The sequence below is a fragment of the Coenobita brevimanus genome, chromosome 81 (genome assembly GCF_032717465.1).
Source record: "Coenobita brevimanus isolate Jiangsu-jjx chromosome 81, ASM3271746v2, whole genome shotgun sequence".
NCBI classification, from domain to species: domain Eukaryota; kingdom Metazoa; phylum Arthropoda; class Malacostraca; order Decapoda; family Coenobitidae; genus Coenobita; species Coenobita brevimanus.
Window position 1 is genome coordinate 6,976,335 of NC_137034.1, and position 16,295 is coordinate 6,992,629.

General features: G+C 41.0%; 1 protein-coding gene across 1 annotated transcript; it reads right to left on the reverse strand.

Moving 5' to 3' along the window:
* Nucleotides 1-1,333: 1,333 nt before the first annotated feature.
* On the reverse strand, nucleotides 1,334-2,839 carry LOC145409556 (uncharacterized). The gene is made up of 3 exons (XM_080279942.1): nucleotides 2,820-2,839; nucleotides 2,220-2,452; nucleotides 1,334-1,434 (listed from the first exon to the last, which is right to left on the reverse strand). Exons 1-2 carry the CDS (start codon nucleotides 2,829-2,831, stop codon nucleotides 2,225-2,227), a joined length of 240 nt encoding a protein of 79 aa, XP_080136068.1. The 5' UTR covers nucleotides 2,832-2,839; the 3' UTR covers nucleotides 1,334-1,434; nucleotides 2,220-2,224.
* Between the last annotated feature and the right edge of the window lie 13,456 nt (nucleotides 2,840-16,295).

Below are 16,295 nucleotides of genomic sequence, written 5' to 3' on the forward strand. Positions count from 1 at the left end.
TTGTCCACTCTAATTTTTATATTGTTTTTCTTCTTGCTATCGCCAGACAATATTTTTCCGTTTCGTAGAGACCGCCCGAAAAGGAGTTAATCTGGAACTTCAGCGGTGCAATTTCCATGCCTGGGTGGATTTTATGAAGCCTTTGGAGTGAGACGTAATATTTAATGGCCGTATGAACTGCTAAGCGAGGATGATGATGGTGACTCGTAATTGAAATTCTCAGTAATATGTATTTATTCGTAACTAACTTCGTCTCCCGTCATATTAACTCTTCCCTTCATCCCCTAGACACCATTTTAATTATATTCTTGCATCTACCCGACGATATTATTCAGATTAGGAATAAAATTTGGCCTACCATTCCACTGCCTTTACATCACACTTGGGGCATGTCCATCACACTCCTCTCAAAATGAATCATTTATGACCAGAGAAACTACCAAACCCCTACAGCAATGAAATAATAGCCAGCAGAGGAAACTGACAAGTAGACAATGTAAAATATTTGGTCAGAAAACCATACCAAGCCTCTCTCTACAAGGGAGTAGCCTATTAGTTAGCAGGGGAAACTGACAAGAGATGAAGTATTCGGAAAAAATATTAGCCAGTCTCGTAAAGTAAGAGCTGAAGTACGGTATTAAGAAAAAAATATTAGCCAGTCTAGTAAAGTGAGAAGAGGTGATTAAGAAAAAATATTTTCCAGTCTGGTAAGGTGAGAAGTGAAGAAATATTACGGGAAAATATATTAGTCTGTCTACTAAAGCGAGAAGAGGTGAAATCTTAGGAAAAATATATTAGCCAGTCTAATAAAGTGAGAAGAGGTGAAATATTAGACAAACATTTTCCTCGAATGTGCATAAATTTTCGAGCGGAGTATGTACATAACTTTGCAGGAAAAAAAAAAATGATTAACTGAAGAGTCTATCAACATAAACAGCACAGATCATTCCGTCGTCGAGCTTATACGGAAATTACCCAGCTGCCAATTTACTTAACTAGCTCTATGCATCACCCCAGAGCGCCTTACCTCCGGCCTTTGGCGAGGAGCAGCAAGATTAACAAATTAGTTCTGACTGATGACATGAAGGAGCAGATGAGATTAACACTTTCAGCCCTGCCACTTATATTCCTCTCCCAAAGGATATATATTTTGCTTTTAACATTTGCAGAAAGATTATATATTTTGTTTCTTCCTGGTCTTGCTGTTCTCTTTCTACTTGCCATTGCTCTTTTCCACCTCTTCAAGAATTATTTCATCATCATCATCATCATCAAAACAGCCACGAGAAAAATAAAGAACATATAAACTACATATGCTTTATTTAAAATGCTAGTCACGAAGATACAAATATGATTCTTTGATCAAAACAGAAATGAAGAAAGAACGAATGATGTACCGATGTCAGGATCTATTAATTCTCTTCGCAGCTTATCCTGGAAGAGAAATGGTTACTGTGAGTTAATGGAAAATTGTTGACCAAATTGAGGTAGAGAGGAAAAGTTTAATAGTGTGCGTAGGAATGTCAGAGAGTGAGAGAGAGAGAGAGAGAGAGAGAGAGAGAGAGAGACAGAGACAGACAGACAGACAGATACAGATATACAGACAGACACACACATATGGTCGTAAATATACTGAGAAAAAAACAGGCAGACAGACAAAGACATGGAGGAAATGAAACAGGCAGTCAGACAGTCAAATATTAATCCTTTCCATGGCAGAGCTACACTTTATTTCATGCCAGCTACTTCGGGGCGATTTTATTTAACTGGCGGGAACCTTGTCATTTGTTGAGATAAGCTTAAATAGTTTCACGATGCCTTTCCTCTTAAGATATACGATAAAGAGTCCACATACAACAAAATTAAAGTACCATTTCAGTATCTTTCCTATACCCCAGTTATTAATGATTTGCGACTGAAATTTTATGAGGAAAAGTTGCGTGAAGTGATGTGAAATTTCGTAAACTACATAAAATAATTTAGGGAAATTTTTGAAACTGAATACTTGCAGGAAGGATGAAACTTTAGCCTTAATCCATAATTATTTTGGGCGTGTAACTATATCTCGGTTATTATTTATTTGCAACGGAAGCACTATAAAAAAAAAGTTGATAGAAATGGTAAGGAAAATCATGGAATATGTTAAAAAAAAAAAAAATCGAGGGGGAACATAGATAGAAAGTCAAAGTTTACCAATCAAATTTAATCGGATATCTCACCTTGATCAGCGGCCGTACCCATAGCCGCCGTAGCCCCTGCCATAGCCGCCGTAGCCGCCGTAGCCTCTTCCATAGCCGCCATAACCCCTGCCATAGCCGCCATAGCCCCTGCCATAGCCGCCATAACCGCCAAACAGAAAGCCTGGTTCTGCTTCAGGCATGGGCTCAGGTTCGGGTGCAGGGTTGGCCAGGGCGAGGGCCACGAGGAGCACGAGGGAAAGCACGAAGAATACCTGGAAATAAGCCAAGTTACAGAGAACCCAAATATTATCAATGAGGTTGGTGTGAATAGGAAGGCTTCAGCTGGACTCCTATTGCTCTCACTTAGACTACCTGGCTTTGTGGGGCAGGTAAAAGTCTCCAGTCGTCTGTTATGGACCTGAGCCCGCACGTAGCCCAGCCGAATCAGCCAGACTGGGACAAGATGTGACGTCAGCTGAGAGACAGACAATAAATATATAGACAGACTTAAGATCGGTAATATCTAGCAGTCTTTGGTATTTTCTTTGTTGGATGTAAGGCAGAGAGAGAGAGAGTGAGAGTGAGTGAAGAGAGAACAAGAATAAGACAAGGATAGCAAAAGAGACAGCTAGTACTCACAATCTTTGCCATTTTCGTTGATGTCCAGGATAAGACTGATGTGGATTTGAGGCAGGGCGGCGTATATATACCTGCATGTCGTCCTCTGTGACCTTGATTTTAAGGAGACAGGAAAAAGGTGAGGGTGGATGTGGTGAGTCAGGGAGAGAGAGAGAGAGAGAGAGAGAGAGAGAGAGAGAGAGAGGAGGGTGGGAGATCCGGGATACTTCCACACCACATAAACCATAAGGGAGAGTGAAAGTGGGTGTGAGTAAGTTTTAAGAGAGAGAGAGAGAGAGAGAGAGAGAGAGAGAGAGAGAGAGAGAGAGAGAGAGAGAGAGAATTTTTTATTTGCAAACCACATGAGCCATATGGGAGAGTGAAAGCCTGAGTGAATTACATCAGATAAACCAAACAACAAACATATAGGTAGGTAGATAGGCAGGCAGATTGATTGATTGATGAATTGATTGACTGACTGCTATATACAAGGATAACGATTGATAGATAGACAGATAGATAGATAGATAGATGGACATAGATAAGTTTACTGATTGAGTCATAGAAAGAGAGATGGAGGTGTAACTACAGAGGGAGAGAAGAAAAAGATAGCGTAAGAATTAAAGATTGAGAGTTGAAATCATCATCATCATCATCATCATCATCATTTCCATTAATCAGCATCATCATCACCACCATGACCACCATCATTACCATCCTTACCACCACCATCACTACCACAATCATCACCATCATCACATTCCACCAGCAAAATGGATCTAGGCAGGATAAAGAAACAAGAACAGGAAACCATAAAAGCAGGAAATGTCACACGAAAATAATTACACTGAAGACAAAGCTAAGTATCTAGTGTGTTTATTCTAACCTGACAAAAATTCCGAACTCCTTACAGCTCAGTTCATGCCAGGTGTAGTTAGACTGGAGGGTTGATTTGACTTGTAACCAAGGAGACACATTCCTGACTCCTAACCCTTAACCCCTTACAGTTCGGTTCAGGGCCAGGTGTAGTTTGAAGGGTTGATTTGGCTGGTAACCAAGGACACTCATTCTTACTTCTGATCTAAGGTTCATCTAATTTTCGATTTTCGTAGAACCACAACGTAATATATATGGTACGGGAAAATGACCCAGTTCCCTTAGCTGAAAAAAAAATGGCTAAAATATCTACCCATCTGTGGACCTCGATATATTTCTGTTTATGCATCTGTCTATCTGCTCGAACTTATCTGTCTATCTATCTATCCATCCATTCATCCATCCATTCATCCATCCATCTATCTATCTATATATCTGTCTATATATCTGTCTAACTCTTTCTACAACTACATCAATTTAATACTACATAACACTTTCTCCAAGTCTTTCTCACCTTGTCCTTTCGTGCTTTGAATCACCAAGTTTCGTAAAGTATGTGTGTGTGTGTGTGTGTGTGTGTGTGTGTGTGTGTGTGTGTGTGTGTGTGTGTGTGAGAGAGAGAGAGAGAGAGAGAGGGGGGTTACCTAAGACTGACGTGTAACTTACCCTCCACACATACGTAACACAGGGTAGGGCAAAGGTACGGTGTTCTGCCATGTTGTACTGAGTCCTATGGTTCGCCACACCCCAATAAACAACCTATATTTTTTTTTTCGCGCCGTGACAGGATGATCTGGTGTATTTTGTAACGGTAAGGAGTCCAGTAGTGGCCCCTTCAAGGTAAGCTATGGGGACATTTAGCATCACCAATAGGAACGTCTCATATTGTGCTATGGATTACGTTCGATGCTTTAGATTAGCCTGTGAAAATACCATCCCATTGAAGAGTTAACGATAGATGACTGGCCAAGTGAACGACAGTCCTTTCATCTTAACTTGGCCCAGATTTTCGTCCTTCTCAGGCTTTTTTTACATAGCTCAGTGGCAGGATTCGACAATACTATGTCTCTAAATCCCTTCCATGACACTTCTTCGTGACCAGCATCAGATTCTCCCCTTCATCTCTTGTTACAACTAGCTACTAAAGTTGATATGGTAATGTTAGGCCAAGTTAGAGTAAAAAAGGTATAGGTAGATTATCAGTCATTTCATCGGCCTCCCCAAATTTCTGAACTCTCCTAAAAAGACATTCTTGACCCTCTCCTTCATTAGGCTTGGTCACCCCTTGCTGATCTCATTTTTTAAGATCCTGTGTACTCTCCTGCTTCAGCCACCTCTTGCATATTCTAACTGTGCCTTGCATATGACTCACCTTGACTTATGCCATTGAATAAATAAATATAATGTATGTATGTATGTGTATTTATTTATTCATACATTCACTTCTTAATTGATACACGAATATATGTAGTAAATTATCCTGGTTAACACAACATCGTTTTATTTAACATAGGGAATCTACATCTCAAAGGGATAACCTCTCCCTCGCCTTTATCTAAGTTTGGGAGGTGAAATGTGACACAGGGCCAACCTAGAGTTCTACCGGCCCGATGATGCACCTTTTTTATCCTTTCCCATTAAGAATTATATTTTAAAATCCTCACATTCCAAGTAAAGCTCCCATACGTGACAGAATCTGGAAAATGGCGCCAACCCGGAAAGGCAACAATATAAGAGCAGCGATCCTAAAATTTAAAAATAATCTCGCATATCGGTAATGGTGACACATGACTTCATAACACTTAAAACAAAAAAATTATACACCTGAAAAACTCATCTCCGCAGCTAAAAATGTAAAAAAAAAAAAAAAAAAAAAAAAAGGAAAAAATAAAAGGAACAGAATCTCAGAAGCTTCAAAAAAATTATAACAGATCCATACATGTATCTGTTAAAATGAAATAAGTTTAAGAACCTGTCCAAAAAATAAAATACCATATAGCACATGAACATATAAATAGAAAAGTTAAATTAGTTTAATTTGTTTGAATAATATTGACAAATGACTTCTATTTGCGTATTATTTTCACATAAAGCTAAGATTCTTATGGCTCACCCTCAGCTAATTTAAATAGTATACCATTAGTTTAAATAGAATGGTAGAGCTTTCCCGACCATGAAGGGGTTAGTGATGAAAGTATTGACACTTTCAGACGCAGTTAAATGGTTTAGCCTTCAAACAAAACGACAACGCTGTCCCAATCATGAGAAGGAAAATCCGTGCCTTGTTGCTCACCACTTCCATTATTTCCCAAAGACATGACAAAATCCAGGATATTCGTAAGCAAAGAGAGAACAGCAAAGAGTCATTCTGCCAAGGCGTACACCGGAAGGAATAATATATGACCGTGACTCCCGAAATATACCGCTAACCCAACCCATCTGTCTTCTTATCCCACCAGCCACACCCACACACCCACGCACGCAGACGCACATACAGGTATACACGTACAGAGACTCATACATACACACAGACACATATAAATATACATACACATATATGTATGTATATATTCTTTCCTCTCTTTTCTGCCCATCTCTTCTTAGTTTCCTTTTCTCCTCGCTGTTGGTCTCTCCTCTATTATTTGTTCCTGGAGTCCTTTCCTTCTCCCTTCTTACATTGCTTCTTTCTCTTCCTTCACTCCTTTGCTCCCCAACCTCTCTCTCTCTCTCTCTCTCTCTCTCTCTCTCTCTCTCTCCTTGACAGGCTTGTGTACAGGAACGCGTAGTGGTATAGCCTAATGAAGGTAAGGATCAGAGACAGCGTAAGCATGAATAAAGATGATGATGTTTACACTGTCTCTGATCTTAGACAGCGTAAACAACATCAAACACACACAAACAAACAGACTCCTTACACACACAGACAAAGATAGACACACACAGTCACACACATAAGCACACACCAACGCACACAGGCACACACTTAAGCACACACCAACGTACACAGGCACACACTTAAGCACACACAGACAAACACACACAGGCACACACATAAGCACACACAAACACACACAGACACACACATATGCACACACAGGCACACACATAAGGACACACAGACAAACACACACCTTACAAACACAGACACAGACACATACACTCATACACATACACAATCAAATACCTTAAACACACATTCACAGACATATGTCTAGATGTACACACATATAGGTCAGACAGACAGATACATTCTCTCTCTCTCTCTCTCTCTCTCTCTCTCTCTCTCTCTCCCTCAAGGAAAAGCTTGTGGTATCAATCCTGGTTTGGGTGTGGTTCTTTCCTCAGATTCTTTATTGCCACACCCTCAGTGACCAGACTCACTCACCAACCTTACTATCCTCGCACGCTATCCTTACTAACCTCACACACCATTGTTACTATCCTCACACTATCCTTACTTACTGTACTATCCTCACTCATCATCCTTACTAATGATGATGATGATGATGATGATGATGATGATGATGATAATGGCTTTCTAATTCACTCTATGCTCCCTCTGCTACTCTCTTCTTCTCTCTGATTCATGACTGTTTGTGTTTCTATGCCTAATGTCATTTTAATGGAATAATCTATAGTGGGTCTCTCTCTCTCTCTCTCTCTCTCTCTCTCTCTCTCTCTCTCACGCACACAATCGCACACAAACACATATACAAACAAACAGTTCTCACAGCATTTCCCATTTACATCCACACAATCATTTTCTGCAAAAATTTGACTCTGGGCTTTGTAACTCACACACACACACACACACACACACACACACACACACACACACACACACACACACACACACACACACACACACACACACACACACACATAAAACCATATATTCCGTAACTTCTTGACTTTGTTGTGTATTCTTTTCCACAAGTTCCCATGACAGTGTTACGACTGGGTTAACGCTTTTTATTTTTATTTCTTAATGACAAATTTGGGGAATAATTTTGGTGGGAATTCTTGGGGGTGGATTTCGTTTTTCAGTTTATTATGGTTCGTAGTAAAGGTAGTGATAGTACGATGGTATTAATGAAAGTAGTAGTAGTAGTGGTGGTAGTAGTAGTGGTAGTAGTAGCAGTTGCAAAAGTAGTAGCAGTAATAATAGTTGTAATAATGATAATGGTGGTGGTGGTAGTGGTGGTTGTGGTGGTGGTGGTAGTGGAGATGATGCTAATGATGATGATGATTATGATGATGGTGATGAATTTTTTAACCCAGCATTAACTCAGAACTCATTCCTGCCATTTTTTTTTTTTTTTCGTTTTCAGGCCGTGTTGATGTCAGGCTTTGATGTCATTAGGGATGGAAAACAGGGATATGGCTGGAACATCAGTAGGCTGAGTGTTAAGCCCCTCAGCGCTCTGTTTACAAAGCTTGTTTACATTTACACACCAGTTTACATCACACAACACTACAACGATCTCTCTCTCTCTCTCTCTCTCTCTCTCTCTCTCTCTCTCTCTCTCACACACACACACACACACACACACACACAATCACAGAAGGTCAAGATACAGGCCATTTTCTCCTTTATCCTCGCATATGACAGATGATGTATGTGTGTGTGTGTGTGTGTGTGTGTGTGTGTGTGTGTGAGAGAGAGAGAGAGAGAGAGAGAGAGAGAGATCCCTTCAGTGCCATGACATATTAATTCAATTGTTCTTTCTACCACCATGTAATTTTCTTCAGGATCGAAAGTTTTATCTGACCCCCTCTAGTTGGAAAAATCTCTCCCTCACACTGATAGATCCCGTGAAAGTTGCAAGTGGAAAATGTTATGAAAATTGCAGGTGGAAAATATAGTTAGCGTTCTTAGTCTAAAAATAATGTTAGGAAGCAGCAGCAGTGAAATATATGACCTACCGTACAAATATGAGCAGCATGAGAAAAAAAGGGAACGGGAAAGGAAAAGGTCCTGATCTGAGAGAAGGTCAAATGTGAGATACGGGTCATTTTGTGCTTAAAACTGCAAGAGGAAAATATAGTTAGCTTTCTTAGTCTAAAAATATTGTTAGGAAGCAGCAACAGTGAAATTTATGACTTACAAATCTGAGCAGCATGGGAAAGAAAGGGAAGGGGGGGGGAAAGGGAAAGGAAAAAGTCCTGATCTGAGAGAAGGTCAAGTGTGAGATACGGGTCATTTTCTGTTTTACCCTCGCCTGTGACAAGTGGTGTGTGTCTGGCAGTGCCTTACGCTTCACCACGCAGCGTAGGAGCCACCCGCATGCACCAACGAACAACGAACAGGAGAAAGTATTGAGAAAATATCCTGAGCTGAATCAGCGCGTCTGCAGGAAATGAGAATGTAGTAAAAAATTACGTCGTACTGAATGAGTTTAGTTTTTTGAAAGTGTTTGTTGCAGCGATTGTGTTCATGTCTCCTCCTGTTTAGGTATTTACGTATGTTCTGTATGTATGTATCTGTGGAAGTGTGTATCTGTGTCTGAATGATAAACAAATCTGAGGGAAGGGTTGGGGGATAGCTGATGAAAAAATATGTAAGGTTTTAGAGCGATAAATCTCCCGTCGAAGTTACAGCAAAGGCACAAAATTACCCTCGCCGTTACCTTATATTTAACTTATGGTTCTGAAGACTTGTAGGATTAATCATGGGCTCCACCTCAATTCCCCCGCAGAATTTGGTTAAAGTCATATAAAAACTTTAATTTCACAGCTTCCATGAGAATAGTTCCGACCTTGAAAACACGATTAATTATTTTTCGATTGTAATTAAACTTGAAGGAAGGCTTGAGGGGCAGCTCATAACAAAATCTATAGGGTTTGAGTACAATAGGCCAAAGGAAAAAAAATCATGTCTAACTCAAAATTGGCCCTGCCTTGTGTCCATGGTCTTTCATGAATACCTCAACATCCGATCAGAAAAAGTGGTCTAATTTTGAGCAAAGGTCAAGGTCAGGAGTCAAGGTCAGATTTCAAGCATAGTCTGTATCAGTGACAGACATCAACATTAAAAAGACACCACTATTCAAATACAAAATAAAGTTATGGGGTTTCAGTGCCCTTAGATCCTTTATTAAATGGGTTAGATCCTTTATTCAGTGGGTTTAGATCCTTTATTCACTTAACTTAGATCCTTTGTAACTACAACCCCAGGACACGGATATATTGTGAAGGAGAGTTCGACTCGGTGTGGCAATTTATGCAACGAAGCTCCATCGACCCACTTCCCCCCCTCCCACTGAGAGAGAGAGAGAGAGAGAGAGAGAGAGAGAGAGAGAGAGAGAGAGAGAGAGAGAGAGAGAGAGAGACATCCGTCACAATCCTTGAAGTGCATGAGAAAGGACAACCTTGAGTGGTAACCTCGACCCCTTCCTACCAACTCCCTTTCTTACCAACACCCTTCCTCCACTTCCCTTTCCCGCCAATCCCTCTTTTTCTCTCCCCTCTTTCTTTCCTCCAAATCCCTCTTTCTCTCCCCTCCTTCTTTTCTCCCAATCCCTCCTTCTTTCCTCCCAGTCTCTCCTTCTTTAATCCCAGTCCCTTTTCCTTTCCTCCCAGTGCTTCCTTCTTTCTTCCCAATCCCTCCGCCCGTCCTCCCAGTCCCTCCTTTCCCCCAATCCTTCCTTCTTTAATCCCAGTCCCTCCTTCTTTCCTCCCGTTCCCTACTTCTTTCCTCCCAGTCCTCCCCTCCCTCCTCCTCTTTCCTCCAAATCCCTCTCTTTCTCTCTTTTATGATCTTCTTGGTTTCTCTGCCTCGGTAAAATATCTCTTTGTTGTGTGAGCTTGAGACGGATTGGAGGCTTACAGAGAGAGAGAGAGAGAGAGAGAGAGAGAGAGAGAGAGAGAGAGAGAGAGAGAGAGAGAGAAGAGAGAAGAGAGACAGACAGACAGACAGAGTAAGGAAACGAAAGAGTGCAGAACATGCACAGGAAATGGTGTTGTGTGTATGTGTGTGTGTGTGTGTGTGTGTGTGTGTGTGTGTGTGTGTGTGTGAGAGAGAGAGAGAGAGAGAGACTTACAGTTCTTTCGAGGTGGTCCGGAAGTAATAGAAAGACTTACTCTCTAATTACAGAAGTTTAAGAATCTCAGAAGTTTAAAACAGGAGAGAGAGAGAGAGAGAGAGAGAGAGAGAGAGAGAGAGAGAGAGAGAGAGAGTTATATTAGAAAGAAAGAGAACAAGTAAGGCAGCAATTTAAGCGTAACTGATGAGATGGAAAGGTGAGAGAGGAGGAGGAGGATTTATGAATGACAGAAAAAGAAGATAGGAAGGCAAAAGACAGACAGAAAGCCAGATATAAAATGCAAACAGGCAGACAAAGAATAGATCCACAGGCAGACAGACAGACAAAAAAGACAGAAAAATAAACGGAGAGACAGGCAGACAAAAGCAGACAGAAAGACATAAATAGGAATGGCGAAAGGGCGATGCTGAAAATTTTTTGGAGGAAATGTAAAATGAAAGGGAATTTCTGCATGTATTGCATCTTTTTCGTTTTATTTTTACTACCCAAATATTTCCTTCATTTCAAAAGAGATCAATCGTAGTAGTAGTAATAGTAGTAGTAGTAGTAGTAGTAAGTGAACGTCAACCCGGTATCTTTCAGCCGTTCTTCTACAGCCCACCATCCATCTTTCGGCTGATAGGGAGAGCGCCAAGGGACGTTTTGCATAACCCGGCTGAGGAGTTACCCTGATATATAGGTTCCACCACTTGAAGGCGTCCCTCTCTGGCACCAATAATAATTAAAAAGGAAGGGGGTGGAGAAAGGACAAGATTTAGCCGCCCTTCGAGTCACCAGTGCATACAAACAGCCAGTGTTATATCCTCATTGCACAGCCTCGTGATTAGTAATGTGTGGTGGGCGTCGTTACGGATGGACTGTCCTGGTGATAAGGCAGCGTTAAGGACACTGATTTACAGTTAGAGCGTTGTGCGCGTTGGTACAGACACGACACAGTAGATACACCCAGTGGATATGTATGAGGCGATAGTAGAAGTAGACACACCCACTGACACTCGTATATAAGAGGTGGAGAGCAGTATGTGTTGAAGAAAATAAATCATAAGAAGTACTGCGGTACACAGGAAACAGAACACATCGAGGGGTTGAGTAAAACCGATATTTTTTTCCCCAAGCATACTTGCATATGTCGGCCTTGGTCACCTAATGACAGCTGTCCGGACAGACAAATAGACAAGCAATCATACAAACAGACAGACAGATATATAGACGAATAACAAACAACAAAACACACTCATACAGAGAGAGAGAGAGAGAGAGAGAGAGAGAGAGAGAGAGAGAGAGAGAGAGAGAGAGAGAGAGACGAACATACAGTCCAAACTCAGCCAGAAGCATAACTCCCAAAGAGACTGCGATATATATATATAGTGTTACATATACTTGACAGTTGCGTGTCGTTGTGTGTGGAAATGACAGAGTATTTTTCTTGTCAGTCACACAGAATTATATGTTATAGAAGGAGATATTATAGGATGGAGAAATATAAGAAGGACCCGGTAACACACACACACACACACACACACACACACACACACACACACACACACACACACCGACACACATACACACACACACACACACACAGAGGAGGATTATGTATGCAACCTGGAAGTATAATGATGAAAAAACTATTTAACTACACACACACACACACACACACACACACACACACACACACACACACACACACACACACACACACACACACACACACACACACACACACACACACACACACACACACACACACACACACACACACACATCAAGGACTCCTTATGTAGGGGAGGAGGAATGATGTATCCCACTGTCAAGGCTGTTCATGTAAAAAGCGAAAATTATTTATGTGAGAAAAAAGAATATGTACGTAGGAGAGGAAGGATGGAAGGATAGGTAAGGCGTAAAGCGCACGAGCACACACACACACACACACACACACACACACACACACACACACACACACACACACACACACACACACACACACACACACACACACACACACACACAGGCTAAGCAAGACTAAATGGCGAATGGCTGAAGATGGAGGGAGGGAGTAAACGGACAGGTAACAGATAGAGACAAATAGACAGACATATAAATAAAGGTACACAAATAGACCGACAGACAGAGAGACAGATAGATAGACGGGCAGATAGATGGATAGGTAGGTAGGTAAAGATAGAAGTGCGTTGAGGAGGTATAAAAGGGTCAGGTCGGGTTAGGCAAAGTAAAGGTGAGGTGAGGAAAGCCGCTGGGGGAGGGGAGAGGGGAGGAGAAAGAAGGCTGCCGGCAACACAGAAATATGAGGCGGTGGGGAGGAGGGGCAGGGCGAGGTGAACGTGGGGGGGGAAAGAGTTTGGTGGGAGAGGGTAAGGGAAGGAAGAAGCAGGGATAAGAAAAGGAAAGTAATAAGAGGGAAGGGGAATATAAAGGTAAGCATGGGTAGGGGAAGAGAAAGGTAAGGGAGGGGGAAAACGAAATTAGGTAACATAGGGGAAGGCAGGTAACGAAAATAAATAACAGAAAGGGAAGCAGGGAAGGGGAAAGGGAAAAAAGGGGAGGCAGGGAAGAGAGAGAGAAGAAAGAAAGGTAAGTAGAGGGAAAGAGAGAGAGGTGAGAAGTAGGGGAGAGGGGTGTGGGAGGGGAAGGCATGACAGGTTATGGAAGGGGAAAGCAGAAGTAGGAAGGGAGGGGAGGAGACGGGGAGGTATGTGGAATGGGGGAGATGGGAAACAAGGACTGGCAGGGGAGGGGTGGAAAACAGGGGTAGAGAGGGGAGGAAGGAACACACGGATAGAGAGGGGAGGAGAGGAGAGCAGGGGTAGAGAGGGGAGGTGAGAGAAACAGGGGAGGGATGTGTGAGAATAGGCAGCTATACCTGAGGACAGGATGACATGGAGGCTATTTGTCTGTGACCACCTTTTACGAGACTAACGCTTTTGGAGATAGACAGATCGGTGGATAGATAGATAGATAGACAGAGACAGACAGATGGACTGATTGACCGATAGTTAGACAAATAAATAGAATTAACATCATTTCGGAGAAGGAAATTTTTGTTATATGGAATACGAATAGTTTGTTTTTCATTATACGTCAATACATCACCAACAGCACATTATTAAGAGTATCATTCTGGTGAGAGATTTATATATATTTTAAGTTCAGATCAATACAGCCAGCATCATAATTAACCCCCACATACTGGCATCAACTCTAGCATTACTTTTTGGCCAAGGCTTAACTTCTATACAGTCGAGGGCGAGTCAGAGGAGGCTAAGAGTGCTCATACTGTCGCTATTAATCATCCAGTGGTCGGGATAATTCTGAGATTCTCTTCCAGTTAACGCCAGACGATTTGATTCAGCTGAGAGTGAGTCATAATGGATCAGAGAGTTAAGCACCATATTATATGGAAATTTACATGATATAAGTTACTGATATATAATTAATTTCAGATCAGCCCAGCACACGCTTTAATGACACATTTGTGGAAGTCACTGTATAACAATTTACACACAAACAAAAAATACGAACTTTCAAATAAATCATTACTCGACATCCAGCCATGAAAACAAACACAAAAAAAGCATATTGCCAAAATAAATAATTAAAAGAGACTAACAAGCAAAAATTAACTCGAATACGATTGCCAGACTGTCATACTATCATTTATGGAGCTCAGAAAAAAATATTGGGCAAATAAACACACACGGTAATTCACGTAGGTGCGAATATCTAAAAGGGAAACAGAATATTTATGAAACGCAGCAGCAAAATATTCGAGTTGGCTTTAAGACGAGTTATCCCTTCAATGTAAAACGATGGCAACCTCTCTCTCTCTCTCTCTCTCTCTCTCTCTCTCTCTCTCTCTCTCTCGCGAACTTCAATTTGTGTTTGAGAGAGTGTGGAAGTGCAGTGAGTTGAGTTTTCTCCTGATGTGGAACACTGTATGAATATTTCAGGAGAGAGAGAGAGAGAGAGAGAGAGAGAGAGAGAGAGGAGAGTTATGAAAATGGATGGAAGAATTGGTGAACAGAAAATGATACTGAGAATGTAAGATTGATAGATGGAAGGATGAACAGAGAGAATACTGGATGGATGGATGAGTAGATGGAAGGATAAACTGATATACGTATGGTTAGATAGACTGGTGGATAGATAGATAGAGAAGTAGATAGAGAGGGAGATAGATTGATATATAAATGGATGGATAGATAGGCAGACTGACAAAGACATAAAAGAACAGACTGATATTTGGATGAAGTGACAGAGTAACAGACAAGCAAATTCATAAGCAGCTGGTTAGATAGGTAGAGAGTTAGATAGATAAACAGACTGACAGATAGATAGACACTGGCAGATAGATGAAGGCATGAAACCATCCCTACTAATAAACCTTAACAATTTATAATGTGAAAAATCCAAATGTCATGCGTATTTTAATATTTTACGCCATTTTCTTTTTATTCATAATTGTCATCAGTAAATTTTTTAACACATTATATTTGCCCTCACTTTAGAAAACGCTGTAAAAAAAGTGCACTGTGTTTGCTCGCTTGTTAATTTCATATCATCATCATCATCATCTCTCTAAAATAAAATGATGTGTTCGTTTTTGGTATTTTTTTTTATCATCATCATCATCATCATCACCACCACCACCATCATCGTCATCATCATCAGCAGCATCATCATCATCATCACCATCACCACCATCATCGTCATCATCAGCATCAGCATCATCATCATCATCTCTAAAAAAAGATGTGTTCGTTGTTATTATTTTTTTTACCATCATCATCATCATCAACATCATCACCATCATCACCAACATCATCATCATCATCATCATCATCAACATCATCATCATCATCATCATCTGCCTATAAAAAGGATGTAGTCGTGTTCGTTCTGTTATCATCATCATCATCATCATCATCTCATATTTTTATAAGGATGGGTAAGGTCCAGTAATAGGGCGGTGGGTATCAGTGCTTGAGTGGTGACATGTAAAGGTCTCTGGTTAATTATCACACTAATCCCAAATGAGACAGCCCTAGCATGTATTCAGTATGGACAGTGGGTATTAGTGCCAAAATGGGGACAAGCGAAGGTCTGTGGGATTCAGGTAACGGATTATGGAGTAAAAAATAGACAAAAATGGTTAGAGATGAGCCGGTGTATTTTTTCTCTTCTGTCTAGATAGATAGATAGATAGATAGGCAGATAAATAGATAAATAGGTATATCGATAGAGATAGATAAAATTAGTATGGACGGTCGGTATTAGTATAAAAATGGTGACAAGAGAAGGCAGGTCACGTAGCAAAACTTTTAGGTCATGAGATACGGACTAAGAGGTTAGACGTGAGGCCGTGTCCCCTGCGTCTCCTTGATACCTATTCAAAAGTCGGTGCACAAAAGAACTGGATTATCTTGAAAGGGAAAAACAACCTCATCTGTAGTTGTGAAGGCATCTTACACTAATGCCATAATGCCTTAGTATTTGCGTTGTCTATCTGTCTATCTATCCGTCTGTCTGTCTGTCTATCTGTCTGTCTTGGGTTAGG